Genomic DNA, 26120 nt, shown 5'->3' with positions numbered 1-26120 from the left:
AACTGTTTTAGCAAGGAGTAGCTCTTCCATCCACAAATTTGGCAATTATCAACTGTGTAGAGATTTCTGACAGAAAGCAGGGAAAAGGTTCTTAGTGAATTAGTCATATAAAAATACTCATAGAGGAAAAATAAGGGAAGAATTAAGGTATTTTTTTCATGTTAGAAAGAAAGTTTAATTTTTGGAAGTACAGAATCAATCTGACTCCAGTTTGGGCAATACAAAGGCAGTGTCCAGGTGTATATAAGACACTGTCTCATTTAGCTACTGGGCTCTTTCATTAAAAAAATTTACACGAGTTACATAGACGCACAAAATGAGTTCTCATAGGTTTCACTTTTTATGTCTTCCTATTAATTTAGAATGTAAGAGATTTGGGACATGCTGCTGTCTTGGACATATCTTGCATGTACACTTCCACAACTACACATTCCTAAGATACTCAGATACAATTTTCTACATATCAATCAGTCTATTTTAAACAGCTGTTGTAGCAGACATCAGTAATAATGAAAAAAATGATTACTAATTTAAAGTCTGTATGGTTTCAACATTTGATTTATTACTTTCTGAGATGACAGTAGTATATTTGGAAGAATCTCAGAACGTGACATATAATTAAAAAGTAGCACTTGGAATATGGGCTTGGCTACCTGGCAACCATCCATGGGAATCATGGCAGTGAGATTGCCACTGAGGAGAGTAAGAGTCTATAATGGATTTATGTACACAAGGAAATGATATGAGAAGACTCAAAACTGATCTTGTAGATGTTGACAGTGTATAAAAGAAAAATAGAGTAGCATTTTACCTTTTGTTAGTATGGGAGTATAGGTAGCCAGGATCCCATATTCTTTGTCCAAAGTATGTGCTGTATCTGGGATGTAGAACCTACTCCAGTTTTTGGAATTTTTTTCTAAATCTGTCACCTCATATTTACTCCTACTTGTGGACAGCAATGACATATTTTCTGCTATTGAGTTTTCACTCAGCAGTTTTTCTCTGGTAGAGGCTTACAAATACTTGGATAAATGTGGTTTTCAGAGGAATGTAGCTGAAAACCAAAGCCAAGGTGAGGTTCAGTGTGTCTTGGTGACACATGCTCAGGCAGTTCTAAGTTATGGCACCTGTTGAAAAGCAAAGCCTAGCATAGTACATCACCAGAGGTGACACACAGCAGGATCTCATCCACTTACAGTAGCTTTGCATAAAATCTAGGAAACATGTGAGGAAATCCATTGTCTCAATATTAATGGAAAACAATTCCTGGTTTTGGGAATTTGCAGTCGGTCTTTGTTCATATGAGAGGATAGGCTTTATGTTTGGAGAATGGGCAAGAGCCCAGGTTCTCTTCTTTTCGATGATTCAAAAATATCAGGATGCAAGCACTTCTCCTTGGCTTTTAAACTCTATTTCTCAATGTAACAGTTTCTTCACAGTACGAAATTTAGAACTAAAGAGAGACTTCTGTGCATGAGAACTTTTTCATGTATAAAATTATTATTTTTTTCTGGGCCCCTTACGTCTCATAAAATCTTACAATATCTCTGCCTCTGTATTAGGTCTAAGATTGAGATTTTGGAATAAAATATTACACACCCAAAGATAACCTTTCTAAATGTTTTAAAAAACAAAAATACCTTGTAGAATGAGCCAAGTTCGACTTTTCTCATTGGGTATTTTGACACAAGTAAGGGAAGGGTGACCATATGTGAATCTATCTAGCAGGCCTGGCGAGTATCTCTGAGATATGGTGAAGGAGGCAGACATGTGCCGATAGAGGTAGATTGGAGAAAGGATAATTTCTTTGTTTGGATCAGATCAGATGCATCTTGAGAAGTATGTTTGATTTTGCCTTACAAAAAAACCAACAACAACAAAACAAACAAACAAAAAAAAAACCCAAACCAAACCAACAAACAAAAAAAACCCCGAAAAACCCCCCAAAAAACAAAAAACAAAACAAACAAACAAACAAACAAAACCAAAACCCAAAACAAAACAAAACAAAAAAAACCCCAAACCAAAACAAACAAAAAAACACAAAGTAAAACCTTTATCTTGGCAATAGAAGGGAAAGTAGGCTTATCTAAGTTGATTTAAAGTAATGGGAGGTTTTTCCTTGGTTGTCATTTTTAGTTTACTGAATATATAATCTTGTTTTACTTGCTCAGTTTTGTAATGGAGAATCACTTCCTAAAGGATAAGCCTTCATCCCATTAACACAGCTGACAGTGCAATTAAGTGCATTCTACAGCTTTGCAAGACTTAGTTATCCACTGAATTTTTTGTACTTATTAAAAATCATTGAGCACAGAGTCCAAACTTAACTACTGGATAAAAATGCCAGATTTTCCAATTTTAAATAGTCTTAATTAACTTAATTTTTGTTTTCATCACTGATGAATGTCTGAGGAAAAGACATAAGCATATAGATATATATGAAAGTATATATATTTATATCTATATGCATATATATATCTCCTATGTGGTGGAGAGTGGTGCAGTCCGTTCTCACACCGAAGGATGTTGACATATACGTGTGATTCACTGAAGTATTGCAGGCAATGTTATGGACACAAGATAGTTTTGTGACCATGGTTCTGCAACTAAGTTGTCAAGTCCTGCATGAGAAGAATTTTAACTTGAGCTATAGTACAAGGTTAATGTCTCTATTTTCCTGCCCATGCAGAGATAGTCAGATCACAGTTCTGCACTGCCTTCTGTTTGTACAGCACACAGACCACTTCTGAGAGCCAGGAATATATTGTAACCAGTATTTTAGTGCTTGCCTGTTTTCCCAGTGTTTGTTTCCTCTGAGATTCCGTTGTATAGCCCAAGGCACAGCTTCTCACTTTAAGCTCTGTGACTATTGAAGCATTTCAGAGCTGGCTCAGCAGTCTGGTCTCTTCAGCACAGCCTCAAGTGCCACTGTCACACACAGAGTTATATTTTCATGGTCTTGAAATTCAACACGTGCTCAACTACTGTGCTTGGTGTGGGGAGGTTGAAGCCTGTGCTTCAGAATTCTGTGGAACTGACATCTGTATCTTTTAGTCAGGGCTCTTTGCCATTTACTCCAAGTAAAGCCCTGGAGTGAATATCACATGAACTCTTAAATGCCAGAGATGCACACACAGCAGCGCCATGCTGGTACAAAATGAATAGACTTAGTTCTGAACAGACTCGGTTTTGGAAATTTTTCTTCCCAGGCTGATTTATAGTGATGTCTGTTCAAATTAGTTTGAACATGGAAATGTCCACTCCTGCCGTGGAACTTTGTGAAAAGAATTGATTACTGTCTTTGAAGGGCCCAAGGTGAAATGTTGATTGGTATGTGGAAAAGTGAGATGCGATGGGTAATGCACAAAAAGGACCATATTAACTTGTGAACTCTACAATAATAACTGCATTTCTTCCATGGCTTTCTTGGTACCTTCCTGCTTTCCCTCGTTGCTCTAGCTGAAATGCCCAGTGTCTGGGCATGTGCAGAGAGCTATTCATGTGCATTTTCTCCTTTTAGAAACCTGATATCAATAACTGCCTCACCTAAAAGGCATTAGGCTATGCTTCAGGGAGGATGTGTGCTCTCTGCAGGGAGAAGAAAATATGTTAGAATCAATTAGCGAATCTAATAATGATACATCAAAATAAAGAATAAAATTTCCCCAAAAGTGTTGGGTCTGGAAAGTTACTCTCCATCTCTCATTATACTGGAGAATGAGGCTTATACTTATGAACAAATTTTCAGGTTTTTCTTTATATGAATATATTTTAAACTCAGGAAGTTAGGTGAACTTCTAGCCCAGTGCTTACACTGATTTCTTTTTAATGTTGACATGATTTTTACTGAATACATTTCTTATAATTTGCCTACAACTATTTCTGACATTTCATCATGTCTACCACTATAAAAGGGTGAATTTCCACATTCTTTCTTACATCTAGCAAGTTATATTTCATAGTACTGCCATGTGATTTATATTTTGAAAATATAATTGAAAATATAATGTGAAAAAACACAATTATGTTTTTGTGAATTTTGTAATTAAAGCTTTATTCCCTACTATAATGTATTCAAGAAGGGAGCAACTGAATAATATGGCTTAAATGTCATCATAATTGATGTCCAAAAACCTCTCCTTAATAAGAGTTCCCTCTTTCCTACCCCTGACATTAGACTGTGCATTCTGCTAGTTGCAGTTTTGGCACTAGGGAGAATTTTTCTTATCAGATTGGCTGTCTTTGGCAAATACCTATCAGCAGCCCAGTGGATGGGTAGTTTATAAAATCTCTGCTACCATAAACTGCCAGGTGCCTCAGTAAATTACTTCTGCATTTTTACATTGTCAGGCCTGGTTCTCTGTTAATTAGGAAATACTTGTATGGTACAGGAAAGATCTTTTTTTAAGGCAGCTGGAGAACAGTTTGTGCATGGTCAGGTGAAAAATTATTTTCTCCAAAGCCTTTTTTTTTTTTTTTTTTTTTTTTTTTTTTTTTTTTTTTTTTTTTTAATTGAGATTAAAAAAAAAAAGAAAGCAACCGAAAAAAACAAAACGAAGCCCAAAAGAAAAATATTCTGGTGGATTACAGAGTATCAGATATCTATCCAGATATATTTAGATAATGAAGTAGAAGCCTTAGTGCAAGATATTGCTTTGTCTTTAGTGATAGAGTAGGCAGAATCAAGACAGAAAATAAAATTTGATGATCAATTATACAGTCTGAAGTTAATCTTCTGCTTTGAAAACTGAAAGCAATAATATAAATTTTAATGAAGAGACGTCTATCTTAACTGTCTTCTGTCTGTTCTTCTCATCCTGATACTCTGATGGAGCTGCTGTTGTGGAGTTTTGAAGTACAGGAAGGAAGCAATTTTATCAGTGCTTTCCATAACTGCAGAGTTTTTCAGTGATGGATGCTGAAGTCCATGAATATTTTCAAGCGTTTCTGTCAACGGGAGATATGGTTTATGTCAACTCAGCTAACAAACATAAGGCACACAGTATGTTGCTGAGAGTCTCAAACTGTGTAAATCAAGCTGTAAGATCCATGTTTTTTTAAACTGCTTCATGACTGTAAAATACACTTTAAAGTTCACTAATAAATAAAAAGGTAAAGAAGTCTTCATTAATGATAAATTCATATTTTCTTAGATTAATACCACACTAATACTAATTCCGTGCCAATGGATTTGGAATGCATTCAAATATCAACAACCATTTTTACTCCGTAACCATGATCACTCTTGTGTAAACATGGATTTATAAAAAAAGTGATTAAAAAGTATCTTACAGCTCTTAAAGTATATTTGTACTTCACTTTTTTGAGAACAAGATGACTATAAATATTTTTGTACGGATTTAAATTAAATTCTTATCATTGCTCACATTTCAAAATTCAGTTCCTTTCCATGTTTTTTTTTTTTTTCTTTTCTTTTCTTTTTTTTTCTTTTTTTTTTTTTTCTTTTTTTCTAACATGGTTACAATACTGTTTTGCAGAAAGAGGCTTTGTCTCTTTGTCTTGCAGCTTTGCTCATGCCATGATTCTTTGCAGCACATGTGCACTGTCTTTTGTGCCTCCCTTTGTCTCTGTCATGTATCATTTCACTGGCTGTTGAAAGTATAGATTTTATCCTGTGACTTAAACCTTCATTTAAAAGCTTTCTGTTAGGATGATTGTTATTACTGCTGTGGGAAGTTGGCAATCAATTATTGTGTGCTCTTTTATTGTTTTGTGGATTTTACATTGAGGAATAATTTGGGTTGGAAGAGACCTTCAAAGGTCATCTACTCTAATTCCCCTGGAAAGAGCAGGGAAGTCTTCACCTTGATCATGGTGCTCAGAGCCTGACCTGGAGTGTTTCCAGGGAGGGGACATCAACCAACTCTGAGTAACCTGTTCCAGTGCCTCACCAACTTAATCATAAAAATGTTTTTCCTTGTATATAGTCTGGATCTACCATCTTTTCATATGAAACCTTTATCTCTTACTGTATTGCAAGATATTTTCTTCCAGTTGTTCCCATCCTTCACGTCTCTCTATCTTTATAATCACCAATACTTTTGAAATTGTTTACAAACAGTATGAATAGAATACAACTGTGAATAATTCTGACCTCAATGTCTTTGGTACAAAAGACATCAGGTGTAGCCTCTGTTTCTCTGTTTACCATATTTAGTTCTTGAATGCTGAAAAAATTGCAAAAGGAGATCTTGGACTTAGACTTCACAAATATTCTTTAAGTTCTGAGTGAACGGTTTAGAGACTGGTAAAGAATATTACCTGTGTCAAATGGCATTTCCATTGCATGCTGCTTCACTGCATGTTAAAAGATAAGTTTATGCACTACAAGTCAATAAATGCAGACTCTAATCAAAAGTTTTGCTTGCATAGGAAAAAAAAATCTGCTGCATGTAATAGAGCCTTCTTTAAAAGATATTGAAATGTGATGAACCACAGCCATTTTTTGATTAAGTTAGATTTTTTCAATTTGATACTTAAAAAGAGCTATGAATATCATTCAGTCATACTTTCCTATCAATGCCTTCCAACTGGCTGCCAAAATTGAGATTACCAATTTTCTAGAATATTAGAACCAAAAAAAATTAATTTCTCAAGTGATGCAGAAAGATTATAATCTGCAGCTAGCGCATATGCAAAACCATTTTCCTCTAAGGTGTGAAATTAAGAAATAAAATCTTGTCTGTCACTGTGGTATATGATTTTATGGACTTTGCTTCTGAACATTTGACATCCTGGAGTTGTTACTTAAATACTCATGGTCACATACTGTCCTGGACCACTGTGTTTATGTTTTGAAATCCTTCCCCTCAATGTTTGTCTTCACATTTTAAGGTCTCTAGGACAATGTTTGTGCTGTCTTCTTAACATGGACATTGTTTAATTTAAAAGGAGTTTTCTTAGTCCAACAGATTTAATCAAGGTTGCAGGGAATGTCCTATCTTCTCATATTTCTTTTAACTCTTGTTGCGTGTTGGTTAGAGATGCACGGACTTCTCTGCTTCTTCCATCTGGTTTTGCTTAAATTCTGCCTTAAATCTGATTCCCAGAATTTACTCAGTCTGCTGCTTTGTTCTTGAGTAGGGGTTTAGCTTCACAGATTGTTTTTTTTTTTTTTTTTAATTTTTTTTTTCTCAAGCCTCTGTCTTTAACAGCAAGCCTTTTGGAAATGTTGGCATGGCCATGCAAGATGTGTACTATGCTTTATCTTTGCTGTGTTCTAGTCTGTCTCCGGCTGTGGATCTAATCTGTGTGTTTCTCATACATCCTCATCACCATGGCAACTAGATGTCAGATCCAGGCTACATGGTAACGTGAAGTATTTCCTCTAGAAAGCCCTACTCTCTCCCACTCCTGATCCAGCAGCTGTTGCCTAGTTACTCAGAGCTGGGCTTTGCCTTTTGACAAATGTGAGCCTGTGAATGTTTATTGCTGAACACTATCTCAGGTACAATATTAAGAGGCTTTTTGACCTGATGCACCTCTGTCAATCATGCCACCCCCACTTCCTTGTTGCTTTAAAGGACAAGAGAGTGACAATAATCCTGGGTTTCTGAAAACCTTTAGGAGTGAAAATGCATTAATTAAATGGTTGTCTGGTAAACTAAAAACTGTAACTTTACTATGTAGTGATGAAGATTGACATTTGACAAAGAATAATAATATTATATCTAAATATACATATTCATTTTGTCTACTGTTTTAGAATACTGTAAGAATTTGTTTCTCCATGCTGCTACATTGCACAGACCCTTTTTTTTTTTTTCCTAGGGTATGTGTTGTGTGAAGAGGAAGGCTGCTTGCTCTTCTGGTTAAGCATTAGTGTGCTTGGCTAGAATATAAACTGTTTCAAAATATTGTTTGGCTAAAAATGTACAAAGACATTTTTGCAGCATACTTTGTTTATTTAGGTGTCCTGCAGCTTTTTATTTGGCACATTCCTGAAGGAGTAAATAGTGTTTAAGAATGCATAACGGATTTTGTAATGTACTCATCCCAAGATATATTTGTACATCTGCTCAGTGTTTTTAATGCTATCTACAGAGGCTTTAGAACCTGCTGAACATTTTCATATCTTGTGTGAGCAAAACTTCAATTATACTCAAATTTTGCAGTCTTTTGTGCAAGGAGGTGCTGCACAAGGATTATAAAAGCACAAGAGAAGTAAGGGCCTGTTGATTTGAGAGGATAAGAGATGGTGGCTTGCCATGGTAGTAGATAAGTGTGCTGTTATATCCAGTACTTGCACATTCATACTTTGTTGGTGCTCCCAGGAACAGAGCAGTAGAGGTTTAATTTATTTTAGCCCAATGCAACTGTATTTTATCTGCCCAATGCACTTTATCTACTTAAACATTTCTCTCTAAAGGTTTTCATGCCTCCATTTGCTGTATGCTAGAAGCATGGTGTGTTGAAAAACACAGGATGACTTTGGAACCTCCTTCAAAACATTATTTTTCAGTCCCAATTGCACTGTGCCATTAAGTCAGCCTGCTTCTGTAACTCTGTGTGTCTGAATATCTGTGCAATAGGAAGGGGACACTTTTTGTGAAGTGCCAGTTAACACGTTTGCATGGTCTTGTGTTTCAAAGGGCTTTTGTAAGACTGCTGGATGGATCTGTCACTGAGAAATTTCTGTGAGGATGACTTTTATTTCCAAGGCTGGGCCTTGCCTTTGTCATACATCACTTTGACTATAGCTCTGATAAAATTGTCCCTTTTGGTATGTTGTGCATTAAATGTTTTACAGCATGGTTGGCTGGATTTAGCAGCAGTCACATTTGCTTTCTTTTTCCCTGATTTGCAGCATGTTCTACTGGCTTCTTCTATTGCTCCTTGTGACATTTTTCCTGGTCTGCCACTTGCTAGAGGTTTGAATTTCCTGGCTGCTGATAATTACTCTCCTATTATGACTAATTTTGCTTCTGTGATGAAAATGCAGTGGATATAAGGCCTCTGTTCAATTTGCTTAATTCCTGCATTTTCTTAACTCCTGTTTTCCCTTTTCCACTTGGAAAACCATTTCTATCAGTGATTTTCTGTGTTGTTCACCTTTTCTCTTTACATTGTGGCATCTTAGGGTTCTGTGGTGTGGTATTTTCTTACCGTACTTTCATTTTTACTGTCCTCAATTTGTATAATGCGAAATGTGGAAATGAGTATGTTTCACTGAAAACACAGAAATATCCCATCTGCAGTAACATGAATTAATTTATCTGTCAGGATTACTGGGTTCTGACTTTAGCTCTCAGCTCAAAGCAGTTGCTGGGTGGGCAATCCCCTCTATTAGGAGCATGTTAGAAACAGGTCTAACTGCCCCATATATGTGACTCCTGGGACAACAACTCCATTAGAGCACCATCTTTCTATTTTGTCCTGCTCTTGACTTCTGCTCTGAGTTTCTCCTTTAATTTAAAAGAGATGATAATATACTGTTTTCATTGATGGTGCCTATATGCTGTTTCCAACTGTTTGCTCTAACCTGCCCCACTGTTCAGCCCCCACACTGATTGATTTTTGCTGTTACATCTAAGAAGTTAAGAGGAATCCAGCCAGGCCAATACCAAATGGGTGAAGTGGGCTCAAATCTCCAATGATTTGCTGCAGGACATTTTCTATAACTCATGAGAAGGCAAGCCTTTAGGAGACAGAAGTTAGTCTCTATCCCAGAATGCTCTTAGTGAGAAATTTGCAGCTGTAATTCTGGCTTTCAATTGAGCTAAAGTTGAATCTCAGTCCATCTTGATAATTAAAAAAAAAAATTACAAATCCCCCCCCAGAAACAAACAAAAAACCCCTCTATCACCCACAGCAGCATAAAACAATACAAAGCATCACCCAAATGCACTCATGAAACAGCATAAAAATAAACACATCTGGCCATACTCCAGTTCTTCTGCTGCCACTTCAAAGGAGAAGGGTAAAGTTATTAGGGAAATGTTAGAAGATGAAGGCACTAAATGCCTACTGCAATGCCTTTGTACAGTCACATAGTTGAAGCCTTTACCATCCCATATTCTTCCAAGGAGAGAATGTGATTTCTGACATTGGTGAACAGTTTCCAGCGCATGAAGCAAAATGGACAAACACCTTCTTTTATGTCTACAGATGGCCAGATGCTTTGATCTGTGAGCTGATGCATCCACATTACCCTGGAGTCAGAGAGAGGGGAAGAGAGGGAAAAAAGTGAAGGCTCTTGCCAAAACTGGCATCCAGCCGCAGCTCTTGAATATGCTGGACCACCCTGAAAAGCATTCATCTTAGTTTTGAGTAGTGTAATTATTAGATTGTTGGTATATGTCCCAGCAAAGTATGTGATTTTGTTATTCTTTAAAATATGACCAGACTCAATATGTTGTCAATGTCATAAAAACTAAGCTAATATTGTTGCTATCTCTGAGCCAGCGAGAGTGCTGGATTTTGCATTCCTTTTCCAGTGCTTGTGCAGTAGGTTGTGCTTGTTTTGCTTCATGGTGTGACAGAACTGCTCTGCAGTTTAGGGCTGCCATCAAGGCTGTCAGATATTACAGGAGAGAAGATCATTTTCAGTGCCAGCATCTTTGGCAGCTTTTCAGGAGAAAGTAATGATTTTATCACAAAAGGAATAGAAAAGGTGGATAAGACTAAGTATCTTCTCTTTTCTTGATAGTAAAGCAAGAAAGAGAAGTATTCCACACTTTCTTCATAGTTCCTGAGTTCCTCAGTGGTTTCCTTTATTTTCTGTAAAACGTGCTGCAATAACTGAAATGCAAAATGGGTTGTGTAGGTGTTACTTTTGTTCTATAGACATAGCATACTCTAGATACTTTTATGGATCCTGTGAACAACAACAACAACAAATCATTACCTTTGACTGTTGCACATCTTTTAGTCTGTGCACCTTCTTTGCCTTTGTTGAGACTTCAGTCTTTTTTTGGCCAGCAGGATCTGTGACAGCCACTTAATTGCTACACGAATTTATACTGTTCTTTGGCAATCTCATTTCATTTTCGTGTCACTGTACCTATTTTCCTGGAGGTTGGTTTTATGTCAAATGTCAGTAAAAACAGGTAACAGCTACACAAACAATGGTGGAGCAAAATCCCATATAATTGCAAACCAGCTCATCTAAAAGACAAGGGAAAGGGAATATTTTAATTATATTTTATCTGGCAGGAAGCAAAAGCAGAAATTATATTTCAAGAGCTGTGGTGAAAGCTATTTATATTTATTATCTTTGAGCCCCATAGCATCACATGAATGATTTTGCATTTATATTCAGCTTTACCTTTCTTTTTTTTTTCTCCCTCACCAAATTTCTGAATATTCACACAGATTAATTTACCACTATTGACATTTAACTATCTGGGGGATGCAGATGTTGTCCTCCAGTAATTGAAAAACTTATGAATACTGTTTCTAAATGAAATACTGGGGGAATTTTAACTGTTTAGTGTAAATACTAAAATTAGAAATTGCCCAGAGGAATTTTAACATACAGGTTATTGGGTGATGAGAGTGTAAAATTTTAATGAGATCGTACGGTCAGAAATGCAGCTGTATCTGGGATGGTGTGTGTGGACAGAGATACACCCACACAGCGCGTTACAAAGTTCAGAACAAAGAGCTTCAGTGGGAAATCCTTCTGCCTGCAGGTGCAGCAGCCAGTGGAGACTCACGCGTCCCAGGTCTGCTCTTTTGTACTGGGGCTACATTTGTCCCTACACCACTTTTCCTCTTATTACAAGGATCAAACTGACTCTGGCCCTATTTGCTTCTTTTATTAAAGTGGTTGCTGCTTAAAACATAAGTTGATATATTGTAAAAAGAGCAGCCAGAACAACAGACATACAGGGTATGGGAAGGCAAGGAATTGTCACCAGCTTTGATTTTGAAGGAGCACAGTGAGTATAGGTCACATTTTAGTTGTGCTCTCTTATTTAAAATGCCTGCTTTATGATCCTTCCAGCTAAAAAAAATAAGTCTATTAGTTTCAGAGTCACTGAATTAATGTTTAGAATGATCAGCAGTTGGATGATTAGTGTTGTCAGCCTAATGCAGAATATAGACTCCACCAGACTTGTTCAGGGAAAATTTCCTGATTTTATTTCCATGGAGTTCTCTAATCTGTAATGTGGATATATAAACATGTTAAGTGGCTCTTCACAGACAGTCTAAAAAAATAATCCAAAATATCCATGGATATTTATAATATATATTTATAGTTATATTTATAATCGTATTGAAATTATGATTTTTTTAAAGTGATTAATATTTGTATTTTTTATATATACTAATATATTTTTAATATGCTACTGGAAGGACTTCAATTCAGAACTTAAGTGGTGAATGACTAAAGTTGTGTCATGACCTCATAGAATGCATATAGAATTCAAATAAAATTGTCATTGGGTGGTGAGGCAGAGGCTTCTGCCCATAGATCCATTAGAGCTCAGATTCATTAGGAAGGGACATTAAAATTAAGCCCTGAAGAATCCAGGGTAGGAGACATCCAATGAATTGATAAAACTGTAAAATACCAAGGTACAATGGCAGTCTTGGAATGACATCCAAACATAAGTTGCTAAGAAGTACTGCAGGTTATTTTAAGTACAAATTAATATAGAATTATTCTGTTTGATTTGTTTGGCTTTTCACTAATCCTGATGACTGAAGGGCATATAAAGAGCCTATAACCCTCTAGAGGCTTGAGAAATGGTGCCTTCTGTTTTCCTCTAAACAGACTTTTCTAGCCAGACCAGGAAATGTAAAAGAACAAAACCCAAACCCAACCCTCTGGACTTCGTTGCTCTTTTCTAAGATAAATTAAATTTCTTGCCTTATCTCAGGATTGTAATGCTGAGTCAACAGTGCCGCTGCAATTTGTAGTGATTTGGATACTCCATTAGAAATGAAGCGTAGGAGCAGAATCAGAATATCAGTGTTTGAACTGGTACAGAGAATTTCCTGTGGGCTTTGGAATAGAATTCTCATTTTAATGCTTCACATCTCAGGTAATGTGTAAATGCTGAACGGTGGGCTGATGTTTTGGAATGCTGACATAGGAGCATATTTTTACAAACCAATGATAGATCTCAGTCTCAAGAACTGATTTGTAATGTTTTGGTCACAGCTCATTATTGGGGTAACATCAGATCGGGAAACAACTGGGCAATGGGTTTTGCCAGCTGGGCAGGACTGAAGCAATGCCCTTGGACCAGTGACATCAATTGGTTTGATATGCCTCTGGTGTGGCAGATTTTAAGTGCACATTTAATCCTCTAGAGAAACAAGTAACTACACTGCAGTGTTTTAAAAACAACATCAGTTGTTTTGACCTTGTTTTTTCATCATTTCATCTATATATAACCCTAAATATTTAGGTGAAAGCAACATGCAAAGTTGTGTAGCTGAGACATTTCCATTTTTCTGCTGTTTTTCTTCATGAATGCAGGGGAAGATAATAATTTGCCTTTTTTCCACTCCATTAAAATCACATTTGAAGCAGTCTTCTGAAATCAGTACAGTGACATTATTTTGCAAGCTAATGGCTGCTTTATTTCAAATGCTTGGGCAAATGTTACTGTGTATTCATGTATGCACACTTCTGCAAATTAAATAATACGTCTGTGATTTCACTTCTGTTTTTTCCTTTCTATTCTGCTGACTTCACATAAGGTTGAACTGGGAGTATTCTGTATCTTAATTGTTTTTCACCATTCAGAATTCACAGTTTGAAATCCAGTAACTAAGACATGTTCATTGATTTCTCATTTCCCACTATTGAACCAAATCTGAAGCTTAAAAGCGTACTTGGGCAGCCTGGAGTTTTAGGGATGTCTTCAACAGAGCAGTTTCAGCATCAAGGATTTGCTTTGTAGTTCTCTTTCTGTGGAAACAGAAACTAATGGGTAATTGTTGTGGAATGTGAGTTCAATGCTTTCCAAATAACAACTAGTGGAATTTGCCATGAGATGTTGTGTTTTTATACATATCATAATTCAAGTGCAAAATAAAAGGTATTTCACTTTCTGTTCCAACATGAAAACTTTCAAACTTAACCAAATTTAATGTTTAAAAAAATAAAGTGTTGCCATTAGACATGCCATGCATTTAGGGAAGCTACAATGAGTAAATAATCTAAATTAGATTGACTTATTTATGTTCTCCAGAACAAGTGGTTCAATATAGGTGCTGTAAAGAGCAATTTTAACTTATCTAAAAAGTAGTACCAGGTTTCTCTGCTCTATTTAGCTGTATTTCTGTTCTTTAAGTGAAATTTTATTTTTGGATCACTTATTTGACAGAGGAAACTAAAACCGTTTTGCAACAGTTTTCAGTCAATAGATTTTTGGGTACTAAATAAGATGAAGATGGTAGAGTTCACGGGATTCTACTTAGATAAAATCACTTTTCATAGTGTGTGTGTGTGTGTGTTCTCTTTATTTTTTTTTTCCAGATCCAGCCATTGTAAATGGAGTTTATTGGTCAGAATCTTTAAATAAGGTGTTTGTTGATAACTTTGATCGTGACCCTTCTCTCATCTGGCAGTACTTTGGAAGTGCAAAAGGATTTTTCAGGCAATATCCAGGTAGGAAGAAGAGAAGTTCTTAAAATATAGTAAAGAATGCTATGGTTGCATTGAGTATTGTCACAAAGCTTGACTGTCACAGATACTTGCAGGTTTAATTTTACTTCATCTAGTTCTCAGAGAGATTCCCAATCAACATTTTGAAAATTTTGAGCTTTTTCTACCAATTTCTATTTGTAGGTGAAACCCTCATGATAACTCACATACTCATAAAAATTTTTATTTAGATAGACATTTACACACATGTGAAAAATAACTTCTAAACAGGCTGTGAGGAAGGAGGGCAAAAGTCTTAGAGCCTTCATACAGTACTAAACTTAAATTTTGTGCTCTATCAATGCACACAGTAAGACTTCATCATTATTTGCTGTTCTATTTTTAAACTTTGACTTAACCCGGTAGATTTACATTTCAAGATTTAAAAAACTTGTTTGAAAGTTTATTTTCACACTAGTTGTAATAAAATGCAATCACATCACTTCTAGTATTTCAATATAAATAGGTTAAAACCTATATTGTTGCCTGTTAAGTTTTATGTTTAATCCTATACAAAATTTACCATATTAAAATAAACTATGAAGTCAAATAAACTGATTCTCAGCTTCTGTAACTTTGAATCAGGCTCATAGTGGGTATTGTTCCTTTGGTTGATGAAGGTTAGCAAGCCATGTTTCTCTGAGTTTGGAGTTTAAACAAGTTCACTCTAAGCCTGTGTGTCTGACAGTGGCTGAGAGTGATGGCTACTACATCTGTGTTAGTTTTAGATTATATTTCAGTTCCCAGGCTTCGTTATATTTCAAATATTAGTCCTTCTTTTCAAGGCTATTTCTTGTTTTGTGCCAGAAAATGAGTGTAAAAAGCAGGAAGAATTCCCCTGTCATTTTTTTTTCCTTTGTGATATTTTTATCATATTTCTTCTGACCTGCAACCAGGAGATATTACCTCTTCATAGTGCTGTGAGTGTGCAGCAGCGTGTGGCTACAGTGGTCATCGTGTTCAGGGAGGTACAGGAGCCAGCAGGTGATTTATTAAAAAACTATGGATATTGATCTAATACCAATATCCAACTATGACAGACAAAGACTCTCTAACAGTTTAAAGTTAGAAAGTGTATGTTTATTACGACGCCGGGCAGCGTGCGGGATCGCTCCCAGAAACACACGTGCAATTTACAGATGATCACAGGGTCTTTTATCTTCAGGAGTATTGAATACACAAACTATAAATGCATATTCATAGCTCTGATACCTCCCATTCCCCGCTTCGTATGGTAATTAGCCCAAAAAGCCACCAAGCATGCGTAGTTTGTTCTTTGAAATGGGTCGGTGGTCTTTTTATAGGGTGGGGTCCCAAAATGATGAAGTAAGATGGGTCTTCCTCCCTTGACTTTTTAACCTTTGGTGTTCATGACAGCTAAATCGTGTTTTTCCCAGGACTGTTTGATTTATGATTGTATTGTGTTCATAGGGTCTATTGATTATTCAGGATGCAGAAGCCTAGTTTGACAGCTCCCATGATTTATCAGTTCCTTATCAGTTCCTTCAGTCTGGCTTCTGTTAGCAAAAGGGAAGTCCTAGCTACCTTATCTCAGCACTATCTATTTTGACTACAGTCTTCAATGCCTCACAGGGAAGCAGAGGAAACAAATCTCTCTTTTGTTAAGCACCAGAATCCACTTATTCCCCCCACCCCGGCCCTGAGCCAGGCAGGGAGGAGAAGGCAGAAAGAGAGTGGGGGAGAGGCCAGCAGGGGCAAGGTGGAAGGGTTTTATCAGGTATTCCAGGGGAGGAGTCTGGGGTTTGGGTAAAGGGAGGAGATAAGGAGTGTAAGATCACATTTCAGCTTCTTAAAAATGAGGGGATTCCACATGAGTGCAAATTCAGAGTATGAGCTGTGAGTGAAGCAGGTTGTGTAACGGGAGGTGCTGGAGTCAGCCATGGGTAGGAAGTGCTCGAGGTCTGGAAAGGACTTGGCAAGATGTGATAAAGCTTGCCAGAACCAAAGATCAAGAATGGCAAGAACTTTGTGAATGAACATAATAGGCCTGAAGAGGTTTCACCTTACAGCAGACTAAAAAGGAGTGAGGAAAAAAAATATTTCTGGTTGCCCTAATTAAGGAACTTTTCTTCCTCCCAGTATTTCCTATATTATGATGGCACTGCTTGTTAGATTGAAGTATGAAACTCCATTAACTGCTACTTAGTCCCAATACCACAGATAAATTTTGAACAGTTACTGTGAAAATTTAATTTTATATTTTATTATCTATTTTTTTAAACAGGAATTAAATGGGAACCTGATGAGAATGGAGTCATTGCATTTGACTGCAGAAACAGAAAGTGGTAGGCAATTGTTGACTGTCAATGTTTAAGAAATTTGAAATGATGAAATGTTCAGTATTTGAAAGAAGTTTTGTCTTTCATCTCAGGTACATCCAGGCAGCAACTTCTCCAAAAGATGTGGTAATTTTAGTGGATGTCAGTGGCAGTATGAAAGGGCTTCGATTGACTATTGCAAAACAGACAGTTTCATCTATTTTGGATACCCTTGGAGATGATGACTTCTTCAATATAATTGCTGTGAGTGTCTCAGGATTATTATTATTTTTTTTTACTATTTTTCTTCCATCATTTATTGCTATCTGTCATGTTTTACTTCACACAAGCCACTTGAAAAATGTTGCAGACAGGTGATGGATAAGATGACATCTGAACCCACTGGACAGATGTTGTGTTTTCTCAGTGCAAGATTCTTCAGGTGTCAGAGATTTCAGATTGTTTGTCTATGACTTGCAATTTAAAACCCCTTAAAGAAGTTGTCTTCAGTCTGGGGTTGCAAAGAATAGTAATATATATATATTTAGTTTGCTTGAAATTTGTATATTACCTAGCTTTTCATTTCAGGATGTGTCTGCCTTCCCCCTGTTTTTCCCCCTCAGCATCTGCAATACAGTGCAATATGCAAAATGGGTAAAAATGTAAGAAGTAATAGATTCAGATTTTAGCTTTTGCTAAGGCTTGCATGGCATGATAAAATGCCAACATAACTGCTGAATGTTCATGTTCTGGTCTGAAATGTATGTATGTGTAAGTTGTGTAGAGGGGTTGTTGGTGTTTACTAACAGTGAGAAATCAGATCCTCAGTAGCTCCCCTTGTGTGCGGTAGTGAGTTTTCCATGGTACAGGTACAAGTTTTAAAGCTATGACAAGAGGCTGGTTTTACTGTACTTTAGAGGAATGGGATTAATCTTGTGGTTAGGGATGACTTCAACAAATCCAAAACTGACATCAGAACTATGATTTGCAGGGGAGGAAAGGGAGGAGGAATTGGTTCTTACATTAATTTTCTTATTCTGATATTCTCTTGCTAATACTGTATAAATAAATGGTTTTCTCCAAAGAGTAAATGTCTTCAAGTTCTTGAATATAAGGAAGATTTTGGCCTTTTTTTTGCTACAAGGGAAGTGTCCTTTGTGTACTAAATTAAATTACCCCAAAACCACAAGTGTAAATGATTGAGATTGTATAGAAAATGAAGTATGTGTGCATGAAGTATATGTACATATACTGTATTTTTAATGTATAGCAAGCAGGTCAGACTATCTTTCATATTAATCTCCTTGCATGATAATTGCAAAATTACTAGAAATGTTCTATAAAGAGATACTAAATACTTTATTAAAAAAGCATTTACTGTCCTTAAAAAAATGTGATTAACTGTAATCTAAATAACTTCTGTAAGTTGAAAGAATGTTTCAACTAGAGTAATTACTAACATGCCTGACCAGCCAAATTTTGGTGTGTAATCTCTGTTTATCAGTAGTTGTAACAGTTACTGTGAATTATCTAGGAAGAAAAAGAGAAAAGTTGGTTTTTTTAAGTGAAAATTTTACTGTGGGAAAATCAAAAGGCTCATCTATAACAAGAAAAAAACTCCAAACCAAAACCAAAAACCATACATACCTTGAATCCAAACTAATTATTTTGCCTAAGTAGTACTGCAGAAATACTGTGCAAATACTTTTTTAAAAAAGCTTTTTAAAAGTAACTTTTTTAATACCTTTTTATGTATGCAAAAGCTAATCATCACTTTTTCCAATTTAAAGTTTATGTGAAAATGAAATGAGCTGTACGCAAAACACCAGGGAGTCACAGAATTTTTTAAATAAATTATTGTCAAATTACACAAGCTTCTGATCACTGATCAATTTGTGTTGAGAAAAGGAAAGGATCACCCAGCTGAGCCTTTCCTCCCAGCTGCCCAGGCTGAAATTGTGCCCAGCACCTTTGCTGCCTTTCCAGTCTCTCCCCTCCCAGGGTGAGGTGCAGGAGCGCCCGAGGCAGCTGAGACAGGGGTTGGTTTCCAGCAGCAGTTCTGTCCTTGCAGCTTCTCCCTGTCCCTCCTGGCTGGAGCTTCCCTGCTCATTGTTTTCCCCCTCAGCTGGGTCACTCATAGCTACAGTCCCCCAGGGGTATCCCCAGCTCAGCCTGACTCCCTCAGTGGTGTCCTCACCCTGGTGTGGGTCACCCACAGCCCCCGGTGTCCAGCAGCACATCCCTTGCACCAGGACATTTTCCCAGCTGTGTTTCCAGATGTTTCCAGCTGCTGATGGCTCTTTCCAGGCACTACAGCCCCCAGCCTGCTGTGCCTGCATTTGGGCACCTTGCAGCATCTCCAGCCAGGTGCTGACAGGAACTGGCTGTGAGGGCACAGGCACTTTGTGGCCCTCTCCCACTCTGCAGTCCTCCTGCAGTGCTTGGCTAGTATCAGAAATTCTGAATTTTTAGAAAGAAACCTAATTACTGTGCTAATTACATCATTTGTCTGAGGTAATTTTTTCCTCTGTAGGTTCTCTCCTCTCTAGAACCTCTTTTAGGACTGATATGTGTGTGCTTGTTTAAATAAGTAGAAATAGCAATGGAGAATGTGTTTTTATGCCTACCAGCTCAGCTGTTTAATTTCATAGGATGTTGATGTGCAAATATGAGCATGAAGGTATTCATTGCTTTGAAAGAGGTACCACAGAAATGTAGGGGGAGCAAGGAGAGCATGACAGGAGTGGTGGCAAGGGGCTAAAGTGCTGTCCTGTTGCCTTGGGGTTCTGCAGGAAGAGTTTGTAGGGAGTTGTTTTGTACTAAATCATGGAATTGTGGAATATGCTGAGTTAGAAGGGATCCATCAGCATCATCAAATCCAGCTCCTGGCCCTGCACAGGACATCCCAAGAATCCCACCAGATACCTGAGAGAATTGTCCAAACATTCTTTGAGCTCTGGCAGGCTTGGTGCTGTGACCACTTCCCTGGGGAGCCTATTCCACTCTTCAAGCACCCTCTGGTTGACAAATCTTTTCCTGGTATATAATTTAAACCTCCCCTGACTCAGCTTCCTCTTGCTGTCTCAGAAGGCAAAAAAAATAACACTGTAAACAAACAAAAAATTGATTTGCTTGAAAATGGAACAAACCAGCAAGAGAGACCTGTGCTATGGGGAAAGGAATGGGCAGTTCATAGTTTTCACGCACCACATTTTGATAGGAGTTCATGAGGAATGGCACAGGTGGCTGGGGCTGAACCATGAACTGCTTTCAAAATGTGGTGTGCGAAAGACATAGTGAGGAGCCACAGTAAAGCCAGTCACTGTGATTTATGTTAGCTGCAGAAATTGCTTCTGAAGCATTGCTTTGACCAAGTGCCAGCAGGGCAAATGAAATTTGTCAAGAACGGAGATGTTTTCAGTGATCAAAACACGAGACAACAAAGCCCACACAGGAGGCTGCTTGGTGTGAAAGCACCAAAAATCCCGTACAGCTTTTATCTGTAGACAAATGTTTGTGAGATTATATCTTACTCTTTGTAATTCAGGCATAGCCTGCTGATGTGACAGTAGTTTCATTTGTAGGTAAGATACACATGTGTCAGTCCAAGGAAGGCCCTCTGTATGAGCAGATCCCCTCTGTCTCCAGAGCTGTCCAGCTGTGCAGTGTGTGCAAAAATAGATCTGCTGTGCCCAGATGGTGGGGACTGAACCTTCAAACAGCACACTGATCCTTGCTCAGAATGACTGCTCTGAAAGGCCGCTCCAAATTGTTGCTCTGTGAGGGCTCCTAGGCATCTGGAAGTCCCAGACAAATGGCCAAGTACCACACTCTCTCCCCAGACCAAAATCTGAGGTGGAATAAAAGCTTTATTAGTGTGGGAAATCTGGACAAACAATGTGTACTTACTAGATGAAGCAAAATTTTGAACTTGCATGACTCTGACTGTCAGGATGGCTTTATTATGCACAGTGATTAACAGAATGAATACTTGTATATATTTTTGTATATCTATGTATATATATATGTGTGTGTGTATATATATATATCTATATATATATATAGAGAGAGAGAGAGAGAGAGCAGAAAAACTGTAGGTCTTTCCAGAGGATAAGCATAAAAGGATAATGTTAAAGATCATTTTAGCTGTCATGGGTAGGTTGTTGCAATATCCATCTGAAATTGATAGACTAGATGATTGAATTGCAAAAAAAAAAAAAAAAAAAAAAAAAACCAAAAACCTGAAATACAAGAGCGATTTTGTGCTGCCTATGTTCAAATTTAAGGTCAGTTCACTGGTAAATGAACAGAGATATCTGCAACAAGAGAAAAGACATATTTTTCCAATTCACTTTGAAGTATAATTCCAAGTCAAGCATTAAATTAACAATATTATCATAAAACAAGTACTAATTTTGTCAAATGCTGAAAATTTTAAAATGCTTTTATACAAACTCTATGTTGAATTAGCAAAATATTAACCGAGCCAAGGATGTTAAATTAATTTTACTGCTTTAGACACATCCTTTTAGCAAAATTGATTAGAATAAAAGTATTTTTAATTCAAAGCACAGTAGTATAGCTCCCAGTGTTAATATGTAGAATTTTCCAACATAAGTAGTATTTTTAAAATTTTTTTTCCCTACAGAATAGACCATGGATAAATTTACTTTTCAGCCTTCCAGAATAATCAGATTCTGTAGAGCTGATGTGTGAAAATAAACCTCCATATGAAGTCTCCAAGCAGTGGGTTGTGCTTGTGTGCCACTTTTTCAGCCCAGTAAACTATGAAAACACCGATTCCTTTGGTTCCTTTTCTGGATGGGCTTCTTAGGCTGGGCTGAATTTGATATCTGAGTATGCTCTAATATAATGTGAAATATTTTATCTTGTGTATTGTTGCACAACAAAATGGGAATTTAATTTATTTCTATGGACCTTGTGCCAGGCAGCTTAAATGTGACGAAGAAATCTGGAAAATGCTAAGGAAAATGTATACTACTTGTAGGTGTGCTTAAACCATAAATATCTCATTTTCAGAATATGAATTATATCTTATTATAGAATAATAACTCTGTGGCTCTCTAAATAACTCTGTGGTTTTTCTTAGTCCACATTTTAGACCACTTACATTTTTATGCCTGTTGTGCAAAGAAACAAGAAGAGGGACAAAATAATGTGAAGTAATAAGACAGATAACTATAACTATGTAAATAAAATAATAAATATCAGTGTAATTACATGTTTAACTTACAAGAGTAACCCAGGGTTTTGAAAGAGCTCAGGAAGTAAGGTGATTAATTTTTACCTCCTTCCCCTCAGCCAAACAGGCTATTCCCAGCTATTGTGCAGGTATCAGCTCTCCCACCTACTGCTGTGACTGCTGTCCTGTGCAGAGATGTCACCTGCCAGGGTATGGAGGAATGGGACGTGTAACACAAGGAAACATGAGAAAACATAATGCAAGAACTCTTGAAAAGCCAAATGCAGGCTTTCACTGAGGGAAATTAACAAGACATCTATACTGGACATTGCTGGTGAAGGCAACAGTTGTTAATCAGATCAGGGAGTTATTTCACTAAATATGAAATTTTACATGTCAGAAGAAATGCAGGACTAAATACAAATTGCTGATGAGGTAGTGGGGAAATGGAAGAGGAGAGAATTTCTTCACTTCTTGCTCTTTAAAGATTTGGCACTGTTAAAAGAAAGGCATCACAAATATCACTGTAAAACACCCTGTGACAAGGGCAAAGAAATCAAATACATGCTATGAAGCACAAGTTAGGTGTTCTACTAGAAATTTACAGTTACACTAAGGATCTTATCAAGTGGATATGCAAGTTTAAGTAGCAAATGCTGCTTGAATGCTTTCACATGTTACATCAGAATTCCAGTTTTTGTGGACTTAGGCAGGTGCTCTTTTGGGAATTTCATTAGGAACTAAAATAATTTTATCCAGTGAATTTTTCCATCTGTTTATATTTGAGATTTTTAAAAATGATTAGAAAATGTATCCAATTAGTAAAGAGGCAAAAATCAAATAGGTCATCTTGCACCCTTGCAAGAATTCAAACCATGAGAAGCTTCTATAGCTTTTCATATAAAGATTTTTCTTACCGTGTTTTCATTTATATCTACAATAGGTGCACAACACAGACGACACTTCCAAGTTATGCTTTTTCTCTTGGAACACCATTACATAATAGGTTCCTTTTCACAAGTTTTCACCATCCAGCTACTTCTGCCATGTATGCTACATTGCTTAACATATGTTTGGTAGGAACAATCTCAAGGTGAATTAGATGCCACAAGTGGAAATAGTGACACAATTTTTCTGGGTTTCAGAAGGATCATTTTCTGTGCAGTTGTGGTCTCTATGTGAGAATGAAAACTTTTAATTACCCTTTTCTGAGCAGGTTGCTTCTATGAAAGGGGGCTGTGGAGGGACTTGAAGCACATCCTCACTGAAAGTGTGAATGTCCTTTATCCTGCACAACACTGAAGGCTTAGTGGGAAACTACTGGGAATCTCTCTGCGTTGTGGTGCAACTGCAGTCTCTATGAATAGCTGATAGCATGAGTTACTCAAAATAGTAGTTAAATCTTACAGAAACCTAATAGACAGAAATTACAACTATTTAGATGCAAGGCCTGATAGAGTAGGAAGTAGTTTCATTTATTTGCTGGTAGATATAGACCTTAAAAATAATAATAATAATAATAATAATAATAAAGTGGTGTTACTACAACATTAGGAAACCTTGAATTTACTTACATGCAGGTGTTTAAGCCTTTAGCATTTTATTGCATGTTGGCAGACACTGTGCCTGGTATGATATAAAGATGAATATGTACGCTCTTGTCATTTCCAATGACAGCTACAGAGACAAAACTAAGAAGAAGCTTCACTGGACAGCATCTTGATTAAAGAAGATTTGAGAAAAACCTGTGTATGGCCAGAAAAAAGCTTGGGAATAGGGGCTTATGTACCAGTCTGTGTACCACAGATTTTCAGTATTTTATTTTTTAAAATAGAATGGAGTATGGTCTTGACTTTGAACTATAATAAGAGATGCTGTGTAGATTTGGCATTATTATTTTGCAATGACTTTTCAGAGATAGATTGGAAAGTGGTCTGAGGAGAGAAACTACAGGGGAATGTACATCACTTATCAGATCAATAAACTATTATGAGGCTGAGAAGCACATGGGACACTCTTGGTGACTCTAAACTGCTCTAGAAGCCTTTGCCTTGTACTTTGTATTAACTAAGGAACAGTAGAAAAGTCCATACACTCTCATACATTGAATTAACACTGATGGCAATAAAACAATTAGGGAAGCATGCAAATCTGCTGCAGAAATGATGTGTGTATATCTTTCAAATGTTTTTTTCTTGTTTCTATATAACCAGTTCCTATGCTGATGCTGATACAAATGATCTGTGTATCCAGTTATAGTGAGTTGCTCTGGGTTTATAGTCCCTTGTTGCTGAGGACTGAATCTGGCACAGTGCCTTCATGCAATTCAAATTAAGTACTCTTCCCTATGCAAGAGTAATTATGTGGTGATGAATGTGCTGAGTAGTGAGTGCATTGCTGGAATGAATGGTGACGACAGGTGTCCAAAGTGGATCAGCTTGCAGGGGTCTGTGGTGTAGAGAGAGGAGTGGTGTTAAATTGAAGGGAGTAGAGCAAATTTGGAGCTACAGGCAGAGAGAGACAGTGAGAATTCACAGTGACAGAGACCCCTGTCTAAGCAGCTTTTTGTTATGAGTCATTTATTGGAGAGCTTTCTTTGTTCCCACTGAGGTGGAGGAAGAAGGGAGTAAATGCTTACATTCATCTAATGAAATGTTTTCCCTGGTTGTTTTTGTGTTGTTTACTGTGGATCTTCTGGTCCACTTAGCGCTTTATGAAAGGATGAAACCACCTAAAGCTTAGATGCAAAGTTCTTACAGTTTGATCTCTGTTATCCAATTCTAAAGGAGATTAACTTAGCAGGAGAAGGATTGCAGTTAAGGTTCAGGTTAGAAAACTATTTGTTGAAGGTACTTCTTTATTAATTTCACTTGTGTTCAAAGGTTTAAAAGATTAAAACAAGTCCAAATTTCAATCAATCATCCATTAGAAGTTCTACTGACTGCAGATGAGATTTCATTTTTTAAAATGATTAGGATGCTTCTGAATATAAGACTAGGCTATCTAACTTACCTACAGCTTGTGAAAAAACCAGATAATTCCATTGAGATCTGCAACATATTCATGACTGACTGAAATTTTGAAAACTGTCAGTCATTTATAGGATTGATTCAATTTACAGATTTTTTTGGTGTAGTTGTTCCAGTATTAACCTTTTAAAGGGTTAGACAGTACCACAAGTATTTTTCAGGACTTTTCTTATATGTAGAAAAGAATTGGGAGTTCAGTTTGTGATGTATCAAACATGATCTCTTAATATTATCCAGATTTGAATTTGAAGGATATTTTTGCCAGCTAGTGGTATATAGTACCCTCAAGTCCACCTGAGTTTTGGTGGACTTAATGGACTTAATCCATTCAATGTTCCTTTAGAATTATAAACCTCTGAAAAATTAAGAATCATGTAAAAGGAAAAGAAATACCACAGTCAGTATTTAGAAGTGAACAAAATCCTTTTGTTCTTGCTTTCTGTGCACATTTCATTCACTTTAGTTCTAAGTCATTAAATTGACTTGTATCTTCCAAGCTTTTAATTAAATTTTTCATCATACTTTGTATTTCCTACTGTAGTATAATGAAGAACTCCACTATGTAGAGCCGTGTCTGAATGGAACATTAGTTCAAGCAGACAGAGCCAACAAAGAGGTAAGGAATGAAAGTAACAAAACAGTGGAAAGCTGGGATGCAGTGGGTAACAATGTGTTATAATGATCTTTTCCTAGTACAATGCATTCCATTATTAAAATTTATTAATTATTCTACTCATACCATTTCAAAGGAGTTTTATATGACTCCATAGAAAGAAAGAAATAAGCTCCTAGTCAATTTGATTGAATAAACTTAATGGAAAATTGCAGGAGTCATTGAAAATATACTGTTAATAAAGTTTGGTAATTACTTTAAGTAAAATATTTCAACCGCTTGAAATTGAACTATCATTCTGTTAACAAAAATTACTGAGGAAGAGATTGCATTCTTAACTCAAAGTAACACTAATGTTGAAGTAACA

The 26120-nt window shown here is 36.8% G+C and overlaps 1 protein-coding gene across 1 annotated transcript in view; it reads left to right on the top strand.

Moving 5' to 3' along the window:
- Positions 1 to 26120, top strand: part of CACNA2D3 (calcium voltage-gated channel auxiliary subunit alpha2delta 3) — a gene marked incomplete at both ends in the record, with an annotated part of 408746 nt that overhangs the window by 162926 nt on the left and 219700 nt on the right. Inside the window, 4 exons of the mRNA XM_083869455.1 lie at positions 14462 to 14593; positions 16875 to 16935; positions 17022 to 17172; positions 25682 to 25756. Of these exons, the coding sequence (XP_083725581.1) occupies positions 14462 to 14593; positions 16875 to 16935; positions 17022 to 17172; positions 25682 to 25756 (419 nt within the window). The remainder of the gene's footprint in view (positions 1 to 14461; positions 14594 to 16874; positions 16936 to 17021; positions 17173 to 25681; positions 25757 to 26120) is intronic.

The sequence above is a fragment of the Zosterops lateralis genome, assembly GCF_965231275.1.
Source record: "Zosterops lateralis genome assembly, chromosome: 11".
Lineage (NCBI taxonomy): Eukaryota > Metazoa > Chordata > Aves > Passeriformes > Zosteropidae > Zosterops > Zosterops lateralis.
This window is presented reverse-complemented; position numbering and strand designations above follow the sequence as displayed.